We start from the raw sequence: 21,429 nt of genomic DNA on the forward strand, positions 1-21,429 counted from the left end.
TGTACGCGTGGGTCAGCGGAGTATCCATTCACTGTGGACCTTTCCTTCTCCATAATTGGTTGATTACATTGAGCCGCACTGGCTCTTCCCACTGCAGGGAAACTTCAACAGAACCACGGTGTCATCAGCCGGCTGAATAACGTCGACCTGTTGATGTTAATTCACCCTCAACACCACCCACTGTGGCCGGGGACCATGCGGCAAATCACGAGACTGGAGAAAGTGCAAAGGGTTTTTTCCTCCCCCCGAAAAAAAGTGCACATTTATTGTGAATCTGAGCGATTTTTCATTGTTATTGTAGAGTTTTCTTTTTCATATTTGACAATGTCAAGGGGGGTCATCGCAATGTCACCGATGCCACCACCACCACCGCGCTTCTCCAATGCTTCCTTCGTTGCTTGTGCGATATCTCCTGAGGGTTCGTACGGTCGACATGCGACCGGCAAGGACTGCCAATTACAAGCCTCATCACCACAGCCTCTTGTCTGTAAGTCCCGCCCCTCCCCACCAACATTCCATGAGCTGTCACAATTCTGGGATTCTTTACTTTTGGCGATTGTTGATGCAGGGGGACGCTATGGGTGGATCTGCACGTCCCGCTATTTTCCTGCATGGAAAATCATGGCCAATTCCGGGTTACCCCCTCTCACCCACGTTTGAGTGTCGCGAATAAGATCAAATCGTACAATTACATAATTACTACTTGTAACGTGCACCTCCGATTAGCACGGTTGGCTACGCACGGTGCAAAAGAAGTTCAACGTGCATACGTGCACGGTATTCGCTCACTCTGAAAGACGGAAAAAACAACTCGGAGATGCGGGGAAGAACCATACATGGGAAAGACAGCCAAGCGGCGTGACAGCGCCAAATTTCCCCACAAGCCCTGTGGTCCTTTGTACGGTAAGGTGTAATCGGCACGTTAGTGAGTGTTTACACGTGGGAGGAAACCAGAGCACCACTAGTGCGAGGGGGTAATACTCGATCCCATACAGATGGAACTGGTGGGGTCCACATTTTGCTGTACTGCCTTCTCCTGGCAAGCCAGGGTGTGGAACCTCATCGATGCCCACAGGGAGTTTTATAACCTGATCCACCAATCCTCGCCTCGACACAGCCCGGCAAAATAAAATGCTTCCGTGAGGCCTCTTATGGGTACATTTGGGTTGGTTCAAAAGCTGCGAATAAGAACGGCTAATGGAATGGGACCGGCCACTAATTCTGTGTTACGCCTCTTATCTGTGCACACGAGTGGATAATAGGAAGGTCCGATTGTAAGTGAAGTAAGTCTCGGCATTTCTTGCCGCGCACTCTTACGAGTCCAGTCCGTCACGAGTGCACACAAGTTGTGGCTGCAGAAGACACAAAGTTGCGGCAAATAGAAGGCTGTATAGGATGAGTTTCACTGTCATTTATGTGGCACACGATCACATCGGTAGCTCGGCGCATTGGGCATATTCTAATTATAACATGCAGTTGGTACAAATTGCAAGTGACCATGTATATGACCTTGACTACAGCCACGTAACTGTGGAGCCCTTGAATTTTTGTGAACTGGCCTGCTTTGTCGTCACGGCCACGTTAAGACGTCTATTATTGGGCAGATGTTTTAGAACCCCCTCCATTGGTGAGCGAAGGAAGAAGCCAGGTGTTGGCACCTCTCTTTGAGCAGAGCAAACTAAGAAACACGTCTCTCCATATTGCAAGTCCTCTCTCGCTCGATGCCATCCCTTGGTGTTTATGCGCGCTAACTAAACTAAACCACTTTTTTATTCTACCAGGTAAGGCCCAATAAGCTGTCTAGCTGTTTTCCAGAAACAACCTGGCTATCACAAATGATGACAGCTCAACGGAGTGGCTTATCGCGTGGAAATTTAGCAGCAGCCAAATACTCCAGACGCATGTTCCTAAATATTCTTGGTTCTTTCGGTAAAGTCACGTAGAAGGGAAACAATAAAATAACAACCGAAAGAACCAAGAATATGAATCCCTGCAGTCACGAAAGCTTTAAATCAAAATGTTTCTAAATGTGGAGGGAAAAAAACCGAAAGACCCGGGAGAAGAATCCACGCGAGCACGGGGAGAACACTCACACTCCAACTATACAGCAGGCGTCAGGGTCAGGATCAAACCCGCAACCTCCTCTATTCCAGGCGAGGTAGTTAACATCTCGCCACCATGGCACCCTTACGGCCACCAGAGTAACCCTGCCAGGTGTTAGCCTTTAGTACTGCAAGGGTTTAATTCACAATTATCACCGATCGGTATGACACGGTGTTTCTCCTGCATGTCCAATCCGGCAGCACGGGAGGTTGGTTCTGGTGGACCAATCAATCAGCCAGCAAGGAGATCATGAGTGGTGAAACTCCACTCTCAGCAATAGCAATGCTGAGCAATGAGCATGAGTCGACCATCAACTGGGCAATGAAGTATGATTTGTGGAGGGCAGTAAGAGATGCCTGCTTTTTGGATTTCATTGTATTTTATGTATAATGTTGAGTGTAATAATTCTCATCAAAGCTGATAATAAATATACAGTCCTTAATTTTACTTTTGGCTTTTCTTGTAGTTTTACCGATACCGAGTGCAATTATTATTATTGGCTTTTATTGTGGTTGGTCTGAATTCTACATTTTTTAAATAAAAATTGTTTTATTTTATTTTACCAGGTAAGGCTCACTGAGCTATATAGCTCTTTTTCAGAAGCAAACCTGGCCACAAATGATAGCTCAACGAAGTGGCTTATCATGTAGAAATGCATAGCAGCCAAATACTCTAAAACGCATGTTTCTAAATGTGGAGGGAAAAACCAGAGGACCCGGAGAAAAAATCCACACAAACACGGGGAGAGAGACATGCAAACTCCAAATATACAGCAGGCGCCAGGATCGTGATCGAACCCACGACCTCCTGCATGCCAGGTGAGGGAGTCAACATCTCGCCACCTATTTCTGTTGCAAGTGTAGTTACCATTATTGTTATTTGTTATCGGGTTTTACTGCATTTCGATTTGATTGTATGCGTACTTGTGAGGATAGATTAAACTGTTTTTTTTACATAACAGCACGTTGAGATAATTCGATATGAAAGGCGCATTATAAAATAAAGATTATCGTTCCTAAAGTTTCCTCCAAAAACCAAAGACTCCAAAAATAAATTCACCTCTCGTCTGACATTGCGGAAGAAGAGTCTTAGAGAAGACCCAGCGGCGAAGCTCTCCTGAGTGGAAAGATTTGAAATCAATTTGAATGTGTTTAGCACACGCTTACAACTCCTTATGTATATACGAAACTCCATTCGTCAGCAACGTAACTTACTTGAGTACTTTTCGTGCCGTACAGAAACTAGTAACGACTCGTTCTGCCCAGAAGGAATGAGACGGACTGCTAGATCAGCTCCATACCACCTCAGATGTTTGACCTATGTAAAAAAAAACTCACTTGACCCCCCAATCCATGAATACACCGCGCCTCCACTAGGGGGCAGCAGTGGCAAGGTAGTGGTTTACTTGGGTTAAAGCCCCAGTCGTACGAGGTGAAAAGTGACCGGGTGGTGGGGGGCGAAGTCTAAGGGGGCTTCAAGTCACTCAGACAACGCAGTCCCATTAAGAATTGTAATTTTAAAAGGCATTGTGTCATCCACAAGCACATATTTCTATTTAACCTTTGACCGATTCCAAAAAAAGTGCCTTGATACAGCCGAGTTACACGGGAGGGTGACTGATCGATCGCCTGTATTTGAGCACTGATTTACGACTGCTGAAGTTCTAGGTTCGGAAATACAGGCAGTCACCTGTGGCTAAACCAGGTTTATCGATTGTAGCGAGCTGATGATCTCAAACCTGCTCACCGATGTGTACCAAATTCACCCTTTTGGTTATCACAATGTTCGTGTTGGCCAACTCCTGACAGCCGAAATGTATAAATATTCATAATAAAGGTTTTTGGGTTAGATCGCGTTATTTATAAATGTGTCGTAACCCTCCACCACCCGACACGGCCAATCAGCAAAAAAAAGTGTCACGTTGACAAAAGACAAATAATTCACTACTTTAGCCCACCGGTGTGTTGAAGAGTGAATGTTGTGGATTGAAGAGTGAATGTTGTGGATTCACTCTTCAACACACCGGTGGGCTAAAGTAGTGAATTATTTGTCTTTTGTCAACGTGACACTTTTTTGCTGATTGGCCGTGTCGGGTGGTGGAGGGTTACGACACATTTATAAATAAACGCGATCTAACCCAAAAACCTTTATTATGAATAATATTGGTCGCGAACGCCTACGTGTTAAATGTATAAATATATCAAGAGGCTGAAATGCGGCGTGCCGCACTGCACAGCATTAAAGAAGTACCATCGAATTGCTCGTTAGGAGGTGTCTATTGAAAAAAGGCAACAGAAGAAGATCTGTAGCATCAGCTTCTCCAGCCTTTCCCTGAAAAATTGATAGATGTGAAGCCCTGCCACGCTACCAGACGTGCCCCGCAATGGATGCACCTTCCGGCCCCAGCACATCTGATAGTCTTAACGCCTGGGAAACAATTATGACACAATCCAAAAGGTTCCAAGATATTCTTCTGTCAAGCATTTCAATTTAAGAGCTCGTGTGCGCGTCCAGCGGCCCCCCACCCCCCCCTCGACCCCCGGAACGAGCGTCACACGACCGCCTGAGTGCCTGGCGATTTGTCTTTGTCTGAGTGCGAGTCCCCTTTGCCCGAGGGCACCTCGGCTATTGTGGCAGGTGGCTCCGAGTGAACCTCGCCTGCACCCGAAATGGTGGCAGGGACATCCTTGTCCGCATCCGTCTGCCTAGGCTCGCTAACGCTCACCTCACTGTCCCCGTGGGGCGTGTCCTTCCCCGTGTGCGCCCCCGTCTCCTCGTGGGTGTCCCTGTCTGCCACCCTGTCCTTGCGTTTGTCCAACCGTGTCTCTATGTTAAAGTGTTTGTCTTTCTGCTTGTCCTTGTCGAGCAGTGTCTCGATGTTAAAGTGTTTTTCTTTGTCCGATACTCTGTCCTTGGCCCTGTCCGAGCATTCAATTCTATCTTGAGACTTATCTCTGGCTTTGTCTAGGTGCGCTTCTTTGTCCACCGATTTGTCTCTGCCTTTTTCCTTATCCCTGATTTTGCCCTTCTCTGAGTGCGTGGCTAAGTCCGAACGATTGTCTTTGTCTTTTGCTTGAGCCCTCGCTTTTTCCACACTCTTTTCATTGCCTGCAGCTTTGTCTCTGTCTGAACAGTCCTCCCTGTCCTTCGCCTTATCCCTGGCTTTGTCCGAGCGCGCCTCGGCCTCGTTCCCCCTCCCCTTCTCCTTCGCCTTATCTTTCTCCGAGTGCGAACGGCCCTCTTTCTCCTTCGTCTTAACCCCACCCTCGTCCGAGCGCCTGTCAACAGCGACATCTCTGCCTTTGTCTCTGGCCCTGTCTGGGTCCGGGAGCGGCTCCCTCCTCCCCGCCGGCGCTTTGTCTGCATGCGCGCGCGCCGACGGCTGCCCCCACCCGCGTCCGGCGTCCGCGTCCCGTCCGCTCGACGGGCCATCCCAGCGCCAGTCCCGGCCACCCGTCGACCGGGAGGGCTCCTCGTCCGAGTCGACCATAGCGAGGGCCTCCTCCAAGGCCTGAGTCAGCGACGACACCGACTCCTCGAGCTGCCCGATGCGGCGCTCCTGGTTGCGCACGACCGTGCGCAGCAGCCCCACCTCGTCGCACACGTCCTTGAGGATGTCCTCGTATGACTGAGCGGGGGGGGGGGGGTGGAGAAAAAAGCACGCTCGCCATACAAAGACAAAGTTGGCCCACGTATAGCATTAACAAGACTACGTGATATTCTTAGTTCTTTCGGTAAAGTCACGTTGAAGGGAAACAACAAAATATTAAAATATATATATAAAACAATAAAAATTCTCACGACGTTTCGACCATAACACAAACGGTCATCTTCAGGTGTGTTGGTTTGCATAAATTTATTTTTAAACGGTGCATTTATTTATTTATAAAACGTTAGCGCCACGCGCAGCGATTTGGCAGTTTATTTAGGACTAGTCCATCTATATTCTGAAAAGAGGAGGGGGGAGACGAAATTATTATTATTATTTTATTTTTTACCGAAAGAACCAAAGAGTATGGATCCTTGCAGTCGCGAAAACTTCAAATCTTCGAATTAACAAGACTTTTGGGGCAAGTGCTCTCCGTGAGCAGCACCTATGAAGGCCGCCATGGCCATATTAGGGGGTGGGTGGCCAGCATCCACGCCTGGCCGCCTTTGTCTCCCCAGTTGTGACGTTTGCACATCGCAGCAGGGTAATTACTTAAGGCTTAAACGACCCGGGCGAGGCCCAGGACAGGTTCAAATTAATCGTTCCGAGTTCCTTATCGTTTCCTCCTCATCGGCTACTTTGAACCGTGTGGAAGCTGCCCTGGCCACAATCCTCCCCTCGATCAACACTTGGAACACACGGACTCCTTCACAGGAACACTGGCACTGGTCTGGCACACTGAGGCTGGCCTGCCTACAATCAGTCCTGGGTGTATCCACAGTAGATTGTGTGAGGAGCTCATATGCTCTTGAAAGAGATCTATAGGGTGCTTAAAAAAAATGTGAACACTTCCGGGGAATATGCAAAATAATGCCACAAGAGAAAATGTGCCTCCGTGCTCTGGATGACCATCTGGAGAAGATTCCAGGCACGTGTCGACAATGATGGCGAACAAGTCGAGACTCTTTGGCTTTTTGAAGCTATTAACATACATTTGTTATGGTGTATTATCCGTTCTTTTTCCATTGAAAACGATCGTGCCGTGTAAGTATTAAAACAAACATTGAACCACCCTGTATTGTTCCCATTAAGGTCCTCCAGCAGGCATGGAGGACCTAATGAGGAATAGATGGATTGGGTTGGATCACGTGGCCCACATGCCAAGCCACCGCTCATGATGAATACAAGTGCTGGGTGACTCTTTGGTTCTATTCGGTAAAGTCACGTAGGTAAAAAAATAAAACAACAAAAATCACGACGTTTCGGCCACAACGCAAGCGGCCTTCATCAGGTGAAGGGACCAGACTGTCTCGAAGACTGCGCTGATCTAGAATAAGTGCTGGGTGACTGTAACACGGCAGGCTGGCACACAGCGGGCAGTGCATCTGCCCATCATCTCTTTCAGCCCATACGTAAGACCTGCGTCTATCCCGTTGACGCTCTTGTCAGCAAGCCTTCAACATCTGACGTAGCCTGAACGTGCACCCAGCCTGGCGCAAGCACCGTAGTCACCTCACTACTGCTGCACGTGCTCGTGTGCCTTCACGTAGTGGGGAGCGGTGGCGTAGCGGTTAGCGCTACGAACCTGGCGTCCCGAGTTCAGTTCCCGCTCACGGCCAACGCCGGTGACGGTTATCTGAACCAGTCCTAGGCCTCCCCTAGGTCGACTCAGCCTCAAATGAGTACCTGGTGCGGTGTGTAAACATCGCCACTAGGGAGACAAAGGCGGTCGGGCGTGGCTGCTGGCCGTCCAACCCCTCGTGTGCCTGCTCCGGCCTTCATAGGTGCTCGCTAACAGCACTTGCCCCAACAGTCTGTTACAGGCTACACGGGGGAATCTTTGTCTTTGCACATAAATAACCTCCTGCCGAGGAGCCTCCGACACTTCACGTGGCGTCAAGGTGCACCTGGCCTGCCAGAGGCGCCGTGGTAACGTCACCGTCACTTAGTGGCGAATGGCGGCAGCACATTGCGATGTGAATCTGCCAACCCGAGGTCGGTTCCTGATCATGGCCAACATAACTGGAGAATATCTGAACCAGGTCCTGGTGCTGCCATATCGGCCTTCATAGGTGGTCGCAGCACTTAGCCATAGCAGTTTGATAAAAAAAACTATTTGGGGTCGTCTTCGTGTACATATGTACGTGTGTGGACATGTACGTGGCACACGTGCCCGTGATCATTTCCACTTAAGTGGCACATTCCTGCTGTCTTCTGAACGTGTGTATATGTCTGGGGAGTGGTAGCGTCGTGATCAGTATGGTGCACTACGAGCCCGGCAACCAGAGTTTCGATTCCTGCTCAAGGCCAACATTGGTGACGAATATCTGAACTGGTCCTGCACCCCCCCCCCCCCCCCCCCAGGTCAACTCAGCCTCCAATGAGTAACTGGTGCGGTGCGTAAAACATCGCCACTAGGGGGCCAAAATCCACCCACCCCCTCGTTTTCCGCACCGCACCTTCATAGGTGTCCCCTAATGGCTTGTAGAGGTGTTAACTACGCGCTGTTGTGTAACCTGCATTGCCACCAGGGCAGTGCAGCATTACCCCTGGGTACAACGGTTGGGGTCAGTCAAGGTGAAACGGATCGTGGCCAGGGTTTGGTACAAACCAATCAGATGGTTCCACGTGGGAATGTATGATTGGTTCTACCTGGCCACGAAGGAGTATAAGACAGGTGACCCAACGGACCTCGGGGAGTTCTCTCCCTGCACGAAGATAGAAGACTGGGCTGGAGCCTAGCTAGGACCCTGGACCCAGCCTTCCAGCCCTTCTGAGGGCTAAGGCTCGGCATACCCAGTGGTCAGGACCCACCGGGCCAGCGGTGGGTCAGATAGCCTTCCCTAGGTCCTAGCCAGAGGACTAGGATAGCGGTAGACGTGTGAGTCCCGCCAGGTCCGGAGGCTGTGTACCTCCTTAGGTATCAAGGAGGTTAGCGGTAGACGTGTGAGTTCCGCCAGGTCCGGAGGCTGTACCTTCCTAGGGTATCGGGTGAGGGGACCGAATATCCCTCTGTGTGTGTTAAGCGTTGTATAAGGAAATAATACAATAAACAGAGTGTGCCTCCTAAAGAAGTCTGCTCGTCCTTACAACACTACAGGCTTATGCCCCCAAAAAGTTTGTGAAGGCTGTGCGGGGGATCTCTGCCTGTGTTGCTGTGTGTTTGTGTGTTCACCATTTCCTTGCCGCCCATGCACACCGATTTGCTGCGGGCGAGCGTTGGGGGCGGAGCTGCTCCATTGCGAACGTCCGGGTTCGCCGGCCGGTTGTCCAACACGTTCCGTCGCACAACCTGCGACGAGCGCGCAAGCAGTGTAAGACACAGATGGCGCCATTCAACTAGCACTGTTCAATAATGACGCTAATACAATTTCAGCCGTTCCACGAGGTCCCACAAATGTGGTACAACCGACATCGGCTGCGCGCATCAGACGAGGCGACTGCCGCTGATGCGTGTGTGTGTCACGCGGGCCTTATCGCCACTCGCCTACGGACACCTGACCTCCAAGGGCCGCTCTCACAGTCTCATCACCACCCCCGTATGAATTAAGATGTTCCCCTTTGATCACCGACCTCTGGGTGCTTTGTCTCGCCAACCTGCGCTCTCCTGAACCACAACACCTCGCTGGTCTCGTCAAGGAGCGCAGACCATCATGCAAACCCCGGTCATCCTCGCAGCAGCAGCAGCAGCTTTTGGCTAGCCATTGGATGAAGTCACTGCATCACACACTTTCAGATGCACTTCTGCGGCCTGCCTAGAACACTTTGCCTTCCGATATTGGGAAGCCACTGGAGCTATGCGCTGTTAAATCAAGATTAAAAGCCAATTTTCTTTATACCTGCTTTTTTGTGTTAAGTTTGTTGCCTTTTCCCCGCACTTCTGATTAGTATGGTCGGCTACGCACGGTGTGAAAGAAGTTCGACATACATACATGTGGTCATGGGCAGTGTCTGAAGGCTCCTCGATTGAAGGTCAAAAGGACAGAAATAGGTGCTGAGGATGGAAGGCTGTAGGCTCGCTAATGGGAGGTCATACGACAGACCCGGTCCTTGAAGGTGGAGTTGTGAAGGTTCATAGACCCAGGTTCTGTGGGTGAGGCAGTCGATGCTTGCCGACAGGAGGTAACGATACAGATGCAGGTGGAGTGGCGGAGCCTCCTGTTCTGAGAAAATATGGACTGATGCGATACTGGAGGACGCGCAGCTGAGTGGACTTGCCAAAGACTGGTACCAGCGGTGTCAAGATCGGCATCTATAAAAGACACTTCTGGTCAGTTGAAGGCAGTCGCCCTCCGACAAAAACGGAGGGCGGAGGAGCGACGCGCACAACAACGAGCGGAGCGCCGAGCGGCTAAAATCCAGCAGGTTGGCACAGTAGGGGGCACAGGTGGTGCATCTGCCAGTCATCTCGGTCGGTCAACCCATGGCACCTGGGCCTGTACCGTGACCTCCTGTCTGACGTCACCACCACTTAGCGTGCGAATGACGCATGGTTGGTATTGGTGTAGTTGTGCTGAAGGTGCAGAGGGAATGCACCTTGACGTCCTTGCTACGCGTAGACACGTAGCCCGCCCGCAGTGACACGAGCACGGGCTCGCCATCCTTGCCGCTCAGCCACTCGTCCGCCTCTATGGCTGCTTGAGCTGCTGCTGTGTCCGGGTAGAGGTCGTCCTGGAAAAGGTCCGACTGTAAAGACAGAGACACCCCCAGTGTGTAGACCATGGGGGGTCAAGTATTGCGAGCGGGCACCCAGTAAAGGGGCGGAGTGATCAGAAGGAGTGTTAAAGGAAAGTCAGATCAGAATCAGATCGTAATATGTTTTCATACTGGAGGAATCCAATGAGCTATAAAGCTCTTTTTTGTTTACAGACGTCCAGGAGACATTTGTGAGTGGTGGCGCAGTGGTTAGCGCATTGCGCTATCAACCTGGCCACTCGAGTTTGGTTGCCAGCCATGGCTAACATCAGTGTCGGCTCTGGGCACCTCTTCACCAACCGGCGCTGACCGGCGTGGTGAAGTATGTCCAGACACAGCCTGGGGAGACCTTCATCCAAAATGACAGACGATTGTGAATTCTAACCTTGCGGGTGGAAACATGGAAAGGGGGATGGTAGCCTTCTCGTCACCCAAGTTGTCGTGTTTCCTTAAACATAACTAATACCACCCTCTAGGCCAGCGGTTCTTAACCTGGGGTATGCAGACCCCGTGGGGTATGTGGCAATATTCCAGGGGGTACACAAGGTGATTTATACGTGCAGAATTATATCATGCGCGAGAGTCATTGTTGAACAATCACGTATGAATCTGCCAAAATAAAATAACGACGATAAAATTGAAATCAATATGGTAACCTAGACCGATATAAGAGACCTTTCTAAACTCGTTGATGGTGAACAATGTGGTTTCCGAGCGTCACCAGCAAGCGCGAACAATTTACGTCATGAACGCTGAGCGTCCCGTTGATTTTGTTTTATTCCCACGCAGTTACTTAGCCGGTTAGGATACCTCACCAAATGGACAACTGGTTAAAAATATTGACGTTCATTATTCATACATTCATTTCTCAGAACCACGATAAGGTGACGCAAGGGGGGTTACTCGGTTGAAAAAAAAACTCAACACGGGGGTACAGTAGCCATAAAAAAGGTTGAGAACCACTGATCTAGGCGAAATGGACATCATTCGAATCCAGATATGATCAGTAAAGATTGTAAATTATTATTAAATAGGCGGCACGGCACACGAACGGTTGACGCGACCAGCATTACGCCCGGCTGCCTCGGTCTTCCAAGTGCTTAAATTCATACACCCTGCAGCCAGCCACTCACTTAAGGCTGAGTCGACCTGCTAGGGGAGGCCCACTGCAAGCTCAGATATCACTTGCCTGTCAGGTTGCATATGGCGGAGATTCAGAGGCGCATTGACCTACTTCAACGGGGGTATGCAGCATACAACCGTGGGCATCCCTCCCCCCCTCCTTTCTCCCGACTTACTTTTACTGACGCAAACTATACGTATATATTATTTTAGTTGCACCGTGTATTGGGTTTACAGGAAGACAGTCTCACAGGGACAGTATTAATAAAAAATATATTTAAAGGTACAAAACTCACAATTAAGTTATCATGCCTCTTGCTTTCAATCACTGGTGGTTCAGTAACAAATACCAGTAGCGCTACTATATTTTACGCTACGCATTTTTTCGGAAATATTATTTTTTCATTTGTAACAATGTTTTTGTTTTGTTTTTGCCATTCATGGTTCATTTTGGAGAAAAAAATATATAATTAGAATATTTTTTCTTAACATTTTGTACTCGTTTCATCTGTTGATTCGGGGGCCCCCTTGCGGCTGTCTGGGCATCTATGTGTCGCATCACGCTGCATACCCAGATAGTTGCAACCCTGCCGAGGATGAAACATCTCGTCACCAGGACCTTAGTGCAGAGTGTGAGGCATCGTGGCCCAATGTACGATTGTGTCTGTTGGCAGGTCCTGGGTCGTCAAGTCTGTCAATGACGAGCAAACCCTCACCAAAACAGAATTAGATATTGCAGGCTGGACAACCGTAGTTTTCAAGCAACGCACGACAACGTATAGAAAGCACTCAGCCTCTGCGCATGATGCAAAAAAAAACAGCAGTAGTTCTTGATTGTCTAAGGACACCATCAGAAAAATCTGAGTAAATGTGACCATCTGAAGGCAGCAGTCAGTGATGACCGAATACACAAGGACCACAATGCACTTCTTCAGGAAGTGTTGATAGTTGTTGCACAATGCACAAAGTCTGAGTGCTTGTGTATGCTATTGTGTGTTATTTGAAACGTAAGCCCTGAGTCAGCAGTGGAAATTCCACATTTCCGTGGTGGGGGCCAGTTTATCCATACCAAAACCACGATTGACTTTCCCCCAAAGTCATACATGTTTTATTGACCTCTGATGTATGATGGAATGGGTCCAACCCCCAAGCAGAATTTGAATGTGAACCCTTCCAAGTGTGAGTCAATCACAGCACCACCTTAGCCAGATTTAGCTGAGCTACTACATCATATAAAAAACATTTCAAACACAATACAATATTGAAGAATAAGCTAAATGTATTTGAATAAACCGTCTGGAACACCCTTGCTTCCGATATTAGGAAGCAACTGGAGTTATGCACTTTTAAATCTACATTGAAAACTCATTTCTTCAGAACTACTTTTGTGTTTCGTTTGTTGTCCTTCCCCCGCGCCTCCGATTAGCACGGTTGGCTACGTACTGTGTGAAAGAAGTTCAACATACACACAAACATTTTGGGTGCTGGATTTACAACGTTGAGGTCGCCAGTAGGGTTTTATTTTCCGGTGCGGCAATTACAAACAATGGGGCTAGTTTATTTACCCCCCCCCTCCCCCCACAATCTCTGTCTACCCATTAGTGTAAATGGGTTCACCACAATTAGTCGATCGGCACGCCACGTGTGGTGGGGTAAATAGTGTGGGGTACTCCCACCTCTTCCAAGACCGTCTGTCCATTGTGGAAGAGTTGGGACAATATACCCCCAAGAGGGGCTTCTCTTGAGCTCCCTCTAACGGAGGCCCCTTCCCCCAGCAGTGGCATGAGAGAGCAACATCAGGGCTGAACCTTTACCCACGTAATCAAGGTGAACTCATTTTGTATCAATGTTATGATTTTGCATAAACGGTGCACGAAAACATTTTCCATTGCGAAATTGATGCCGAATTTTACGCTCGGGGATTCATATTGTGGAAGAGACCTTTAGCCTCAGCGAGCTTTTACCCGATTACAAAATATTTACAGCCACTATTGCTGCTGCTGCAGCGAAATTAAGGTGTTCCTTACCTTCCTGGGCACGGTCATGATGATGGGCTCACATCTGCGTTCATGGAGCTTGTAAAATCTGGAAGAGATTGCAAAAACCTAGAACAAATTATAAAACATTTACCGTATTTATAATGCCAGCTTCAAATTGCTGAATCTGTAAATGCGTCATTAAAAGCTGGAGCCGAAGCCAACATCTATAAAGGCCTTTTAAACCAAAATGCGTTTTCAGACCTTGGAGAGTAAATGTGTCCAAATAATGCGACACCTGTAACGGATTGTAAACAACTTGAAATGTATTTATAAACCTGAAACAAGCTGCAGGACATGAACCTCACGGCGGAATCCCGGGGTCCCATAAGCCCCCGGGGCTCTCACGCAAACTGCCGTTGCGACGTCATTTCATGTCTGTTGAAGGCGAACTCACACGGCAATGTATTCCTCTCGACGAGCTCTACACGATGCGCTGATCAAAGTTTTGTTTCGTCTGCGCATTCGTCCTCGCTGCTGCGCTTGGATGGCACGACAACAGGATGAACCGCGCCAGGCGGGTCGCGGCGTTTGTGTGCGCGGTGGGGACGGAGTCGCCAAAAATAAATTAATTAGTTACGATTTTTTTTTTAAACGTTTATTCGGGACCCCGGGGTCCCGCCATGAGGTTCATATGAAACAATGGAAAATGTGGAATAGATTCAAGAAGCCACACTACAGAACCATAAAACCAGGCCCTTGCATGATACACATAGTCCGTTCTCCTGTAACACAGTATTCGTGCTCCTAAAGAATGCCACTTTACGGTAAAACCTTGTTATAATAAATAATTACGACTATAATGAGCCAAGAATGTCGTGTTTGTGTGTAACGTGCGTGACGTCACTCCACATGCCGCCCGCCCCCCCCCCCCATCATTAATATTAATTTTTACACTCACGCAGAAGGTCGAGCGGAAATACATTTTTTTCCGCAAATTCGCTTTAAGTTTCACGTTTCTTTATTGAAAGTGAATCTAATAAATAATTCTACGCAGCAACAAAGTGGATTTGGTGTCTTTATTTCTTCAGCACTTGAGACAAAAGGTAAGTCTAATTTACGCTTCTACGTTATGGTAAAATAGACATTTCTCGGTGATTTTCCAGATATTGTATCGAATTCCAATTTATGTCAACCCCAGCGACCAAAAGCAGAAGAGGATAAAGGATCAGAGCAGTGAATTTGAACAAATTGAAGGTCAGTTATATACAGTGCTACAGTGACATGAAGTGAGTTGTTTTATGAATTCGTTTTGTGCAAGATTCACTTCCATTAATACAGTGCTACAGTGAAATGCAGTGAAGTGTTTGATGACATACTTTTGTGCAAGATTAACTGCCATTAAAATTTACACAAGCTACTGCTCAATTTTTTCGTAAATATTACAGCTTCCGTCCTAGGACGGGCAAAGAAGCTAGTTAAATATATCATAAGGTAAGGCGCAGTCTGGGATAACGCGTGAGATGCGTACGCAGGCCGAACAGAGACTGAGGCACGTGGGTAGCATCTAGAAGCATCCAGCAGCATCCCCGCCTTGTGTGACGCTACGCCGAGGCAGCCGTACAACCGATTATTCCTACTCACGCGACGTAGCTCTGTTCACTCATTCGAGTTACATCCAATTCGCATCCCCCGCGCCAACCGGCATGTTCACCCGCATGTACACCACCTCTACACCGTTCATCATGCTAAGTCGGCCAATCAAATGCTAATTTTTTATGCTAATTCCTTTGTCAAGGCACCTTGTTTCCTCGCACACAGCTTAAAGGTCGCGGTCTGAGCGTGGCTGTGTTTCACTCCAGCGCTGTCCTCGAGAGAGCCTGATCCCTTCACCTGATGAAGGCCGCTTGTGTTGTGGCCGAAACGTCGTGATTTTTGTTGTTTTATTTTTTTTACCTACGTGACTTTACCGGATAGAACCAAAGAGTATAAAAATGTGTTCCTTAATAGATTCATAGCATTATCTCCAATTCGCGTTATGAAAACATGCATTATAGGAGAACAGACTGAATATAAAAACTGGAATAAATAGGACAACGTGGATTTTTTTTTTAACTGGAGTTGTTTATAACACGATGGAGCTGCTCAGTCGTTAATACAATCAGTGGATGTCTCCCCACGACTGTGAGCGCTAACCTGGGGAGCCACGTGGTGGAGGTGGCACATGGCAGCTCCAAGGTCAGGGTGCACAGTTGGCACGGCTGTGATCCTAGGTTTGAATCCGCAAAACCCACAATAAAGGCTGTAGGAAGACACAGCCTCTACCAGCCACAGGTCTAGACGGCACCCTCTGCAACGCGCTTCTTAAAAGCAATTGGCTAAGTGGCCGAGTGGCTCAGAGATCAGAGCACTGAGCCAGCACCACTGGTATCCTACGGTTAGAATCCGGGATTCAGATGCTCGTGATCAAACCGGGATCTCAAGTCTCATGAATGTATGCTCTTGTACACCACACACACACACACACCACACGCGCGTACCTCGCGATCTCACACTTGTTGACGTCCAGGCCACGCTTAGGCATGAAGCCCATGCCGCGCTGAGGCTCCTTGCTGCTGAAAAGGTTCAAGAAGTGGACGTAGGGAGGTTCCGGGGTGACCTCGAAATAGCGGATCGTGCAGTCGCCCTGGCACGCACACAAAGACAAATATCCCCCGTATAGCCTCAATAGACTTTTGGGGCAAGTTAGCGAGCACCTATACAGGCCAGCATAGTACACGAGGGAGTGGGTTGCCAGCACCACGCCCGACTGCCTTTGTCTACCCCAGCGGCGATGTTTACACACCGCACCAGATCCTCATTTTGAGGCTGAGTGGACCTAGCCGAGGCCTAGGACTGGTTCAGATAATCATTACTGGTGTTCGCCGTGAGCGCGAATCAAACTCAGGTCGCCAGGTTCGCAGGGCAGGGTGCTAACCGCGACACAACCACTCTCCACACACCCATGTGTCATTTAAATAACAGCAACATCAGTGACAGCAGCGAAAATAACAACCTCCTCAAGAACTGTCAATGGGCACTAAGTGGCAGTGACATCGAAACCGAATGACATCTGCGGCAGGCCTGCTTCGCTGCGAAGGTGAGTGGAGTTGTGGAGCGATGAGAGCTCATTGGGCAGACCCAGGTGCTGTGGTGGAGAGGTGCATGATAGGGAGGAATGGACTCAGGTGTAATGGGTAGAGACGTGAAGGCTCACCTACAGGTAACAGGGGAACACGTACCTCGCCAATTTCACACCTGTTGTTCATGAGGTGGAGTGGTAAAACTTGCTGATGGAAAGATAAGGAGGGACACACTCAGGTGATGGGGCGAGAGTAGTGGATATGTGTGCATTATGGGCAGTGAAGACATCGCTGGGGTGTTACGGTGCAGACCATTCTGCTGCACGTGGAGTGAAGGCTTGCTCATGGATAATGGAGAGTAAAAGAAGCTTGGAGACAGGGGGGGGGGGGGGGGGTCACAGGTGGACTGACACAGATGCTGTAGGTGTGGTGGAAGAGGCTCGCTCAGAGGAGATCGCAGATGGACACAGGTGCTAGGGCTGGGGTTTTAAAGGCTCGCTCATGGGAGGTGCGGACGGACAGACCTAGTAACTGAGAGTGAAAGTGGTGAATGGTTGATGTAGGTGTGTTGAGCTTCTTACGCGCCGTGCTGAGTCGACCGCGCAAGTCGGAGGCGCGGGGGAAGGACAACACACTGAACACAAAAAAGCAGTTCTAAAGGAGCTGACGATGACACGAGCTGATGGGAGGAGACCCAAAGACTTGATGGGTGGCCTTCGTACAGACGCCGGTGTCAGTGTTGGAGCTGAAAGGTTCAGAGACAGGTCACAGGGGCCGAGACCCATTGTGCTGCGATCAGACCGGTGGAGGCTCACGACAGGGGAAAAAAAAAAACCGGAGTGTACCTTTCCGCACAGGTAGATGATGTTTGTGTCCATATCGTAGTACGGGATGAGGACTCCGTTGCTCGAGTCCAGCTCCTGCAGCGTGATTGGCTCTTCGAATTTTTTCTGAAACAAAGGGAGAAAAATCAGGCGTGGATTTTGCAACGCTTGCCGATGCGAGCATTCAATTCGCGATGATGATAGCGTCGCCATCCCGAGGTGCACAACGGCATGATAATAATACGCAGTACTTATTGATCCAAACGAGTCGCACCGAGATTTGAGGTTTTCGTGACTGCAAGGATCCATACTCTTTGGTTATTTCGGTAAAGTCACGTAGGGGGGGGAGGGGGGGGGGGAAATAAATAATAAACTACAACAAAGATGAATTTAGTTTATTAGAATATTATTGTGTTATTTTATTTTATCAATTTATTATTTTATTCTCATTCTACGTGACTTTACCGAAAGAACCAAAGAAGATGAATTTAGTTGTTTCCATGTCTGTTGTATCCCGCTTAATTATTTATTATTATATATTTTTTACCACGTGACTTTACCGAAAGAACCAAGGGGTAAGGCACGCCGAGTCCAAGGACTATTTTACGGGAGAGTTCTGCTGCTTGCAGCCAATTAGAGAGTGTTTACGCATGTGGGAGGAGAGCGGAGCCACACGGAGAAAACTCACGCGCATGGTGGGGGGGGGGGTAATACTCGATCCCCGTACAGATTACAACGGATGGCGTTTAGTCCACCTGCTGTACTGCCTTCACCAGGCGAGTCACGGGGTACGACATCTAAAATGGCCACGGGAAGGGAGTTTCAGAACGTTTGCGCGATTCACCAACCCGTCATCTCCCACAACGCGGCGACCGCACGACTACGACGTCACATCGCATATGGCGTGTGGCGCCGCGACATGCCGTCATGTGCATCGACGTCACGGGGAGGCGAGCCACTGGGCGGTGAGATGTCATCATCACCTTGGCTGAAAAGGCATATCCATTTAAATTTTGATTTAAAGCTTTCGTGACTGCAGTAATTCATATTCTTAGCTCTTTCGGTAAAGTCACATTGAAGGGAAACAATAAAATAATAAAATATATATAAAACAATAAAAATTCTCACGACGTTTCGACCATAACACAAACGGTCGTCATCAGCTGTGTCGGTTTGCATTAATTTATTTCTTTTTAAACGGTGTTTTTGTTTATTTATTAAAAAAAACGTCACTTTAATGGAATCGCTCCTGGGGTTCTTTGTAAGCCATCTGGCTACCATGAGAGATTCGTTCATCAGGCTATCCACATATACAAGCACAGAGACAATTTCAACCGAGAAGATGGATTCTGGCTTAGCAATCATTGGAAAGATTTGATAAACCATTTCAGGTCTTAATTGATTGTTCATGCTTACAGTGGCTTTCAGACAGCATACATTAATTTTTCGTCTCCCCCTCTTTTCAGAACATAGATGGACCCGTCCTTCTAAATAAACTGCCAAATCGCTGCGCGTGGCGCTGACGTTTTTTTATAAATAAATGCACCGTTTAAAAATAAATAAATTAATGCAAACCGACACACCTGATGACGACCGTTTGTGTTATGGTCGAAACGTCATGAGAATTTTTATTGTTTTATATATTTTATTATTTTATTGTTTCCCTTCAACGTGACTTTACCGAAAGAGCTAAGAATATGCATATCCATTTAGTCGAGTGTTCCCCGTTGCAAGGCCCACGGGCCACTCACGGCCCCCTGGTGGCCTTTAGTGCGGCCCCCGACATTACAAAAAATGTGAAAACACCCCCCACATCATGCTGTCAAACCCCAATGCTTTAAAATTTGTGGTGGCACCTCACACTGATGATGTCTCATCGGCGAAAGTGCCCCCTACCCCCATCTGAAAATGAGTGAAGAACACTGCATTTAGCGCTGTCTTTCATAACAACCTTTTTTTATCAATGTGGCTGGGGTTTTCTATTGGGCAAGTCCTTTATAGCAACGAAACTTAAGGCAAACATTTCTCACGTATGTTGAGTCAACCTTCACGATTGTTATCGTGACCCCCATTGTTACAGACGGGCACAGCAAATGCATTTTGTCAACCTGTGTTGGAAAATAACAACAAGTGGTATATATATATAAAAAAGATAGAAACGCAGATGAAAGCCAGACACGTAAGCATCTTCCTTTTCACACGAACGCGCTGCACTTCTCCACTCGTGGCCCACTGCTGGTGGTGGAAAATTCCACATTTCCATGGCTGGGACCGGGTTATTCATAGTACACACACACACTGTAAAGTTCTCACAAAGTGGCATTCATTGCATTTGACCCCTTTGGTATCATGGACTGATAACAAAGCATTCTACAAAAAAGCCTCGAGGTGCACCTAGCCTGGAACAGGTTCTCGTGATCGCTTCCACTTCGATGGCAAACTCCTGCCGTCTTTCAAACGTGTGTGTACGTATGGGGAGCAGTTGTGCAGCATTTAGAGCATCGTATTCTTGGTTAACTTTTGGTAAAGTCACATCGAAGGGAAATAATAATAATGATAGAATAGAAATAAAACAATACAATTCTCACGACGTTTCGATTGCAAACACAAGCAATCGTCATCAATCGAAACGTGGTGAGAATTTTATTGTTTTATATTTTTATTATTTTATTGTTTCCCTTCCACGTGACGACTTTACAGAAAGAACCAAAAATATGAATCCCCGCGGTCACGAAAGCTTTAAGTCGAAATTTAGAGCATCGTGTTACGAACCCGGCGACCCGAGTTCGATTCCCGCTCGCAGCCAGCACCAGTGATGACTATCTGAACCGGTCCTGGGCCTCACCTAGGTCGACTCAGCCTCAAGTGAGTACCTGGTGTGATGTGTAAACATCGCCACTTGGGAGACAGAGTCGGCCGGGTGGGGTGCTGGCCACCCATTCCCTCACGCGACGTGCCTTCCATGCCCTGTGGCTCACCAGAAGTTTTATCTGTATATATATTTAAGTGATTTGTTTACCTTCCCTATATATATTCTTGGTTCTTTCGGTAAAGTCACGTTGAAGGGAAACAACAAAATAATAAAATATATATAAACAATACAATTCTCACGACGTTTCGACTGTAACACAAACAGTCATCATCAGGTGTTGGTTTTCACACCTGATGATGACTGTTTGTGTTACAGTCGAAACGTCGTGAAAATTTTATTGTTTTATATATTATTATTGTATTGTTTCCCTTCAACGTGACTTTACCGAAAGAACCAAGAATATGAATCACTGCAGTCACGAAAGCTTTAAATCAAAATACCTTCCCTATACTTTAAACTCCTGTCGTGTTTTTTTTTTACTGGATATGTGTGAAAAAAGAGCTTCATAGCTCATCGGATTCCTCCAGTATAAATACATATATTCTGATTCACAGGTTGCTCGCTAAAGGCACTTGCCCCAACAGTTGGTTAAAGGCTACATGGGGGGACTGTTTGCCTTTGTACGTATTGCGTGTACGTTCTATGTGCGTGCGCTGTTGGTGGTGGAAGTGTCACCGGGTCCCAGAGGCCGAACTGACGCTCGCTCATGCGCGTGAAGCCGGTGGTGAAGACGAGGTCGTCCCTCGTGAAGAGCGCCCGCATCGGGCGGATCCCCTCGTGCGGGGTCATCCTCTCCTGCACACAAAGACAAAGATCCCCTGTATAGCCTTCAACATACTGTCGGGGCAAGTGCCACTCGCGAGCACTTGTGAAGGCAAGCAAAGGCAAACGAGGGGGTGGGTGGCCAGCAACATGCCAGGCCATCTTTGTATCTCCCCAATGCTGATGCTTACACACCGCACCAGGTACTCATTTGAGGCTGAGCCGACCTAAGCGAGGCCCATGACCGGTTCAGATCATCGTCACTTGGCGTTGGCCGTGAGCGGGAATCCAACTCGGGTCGCCA

General features: G+C 48.2%; 1 protein-coding gene across 3 annotated transcripts in view; it reads right to left on the reverse strand.

Annotated features, from left to right (window-relative positions):
- Positions 1-21,429, reverse strand: part of LOC116943054 (coronin-1C-like) — a 100,579-nt gene that overhangs the window by 1,492 nt on the left and 77,658 nt on the right. For 2 of the 3 annotated variants that reach the window (XM_076059689.1, XM_032955697.2), the window contains exons 6-12: positions 21,039-21,158; positions 17,513-17,617; positions 16,086-16,231; positions 13,597-13,654; positions 10,289-10,438; positions 8,928-9,044; positions 5,496-5,731 (exon numbers count right to left, since the gene is read on the reverse strand). In XM_076059689.1, coding sequence (XP_075915804.1) covers positions 5,496-5,731; positions 8,928-9,044; positions 10,289-10,438; positions 13,597-13,654; positions 16,086-16,231; positions 17,513-17,617; positions 21,039-21,158 — 932 coding nt within the window. The remainder of the gene's footprint in view (positions 1-5,495; positions 5,732-8,927; positions 9,045-10,288; positions 10,439-13,596; positions 13,655-16,085; positions 16,232-17,512; positions 17,618-21,038; positions 21,159-21,429) is intronic. The other variant, XM_076059690.1, reaches the window with a different exon arrangement.

This window comes from Petromyzon marinus, chromosome 1, assembly GCF_048934315.1.
Source record: "Petromyzon marinus isolate PM22_M1 ecotype Great Lakes invasive population chromosome 1, UKy_Petmar_22M1.pri1.0, whole genome shotgun sequence".
In the NCBI taxonomy this organism is placed as follows: Eukaryota; Metazoa; Chordata; class Hyperoartia; order Petromyzontiformes; family Petromyzontidae; genus Petromyzon; species Petromyzon marinus.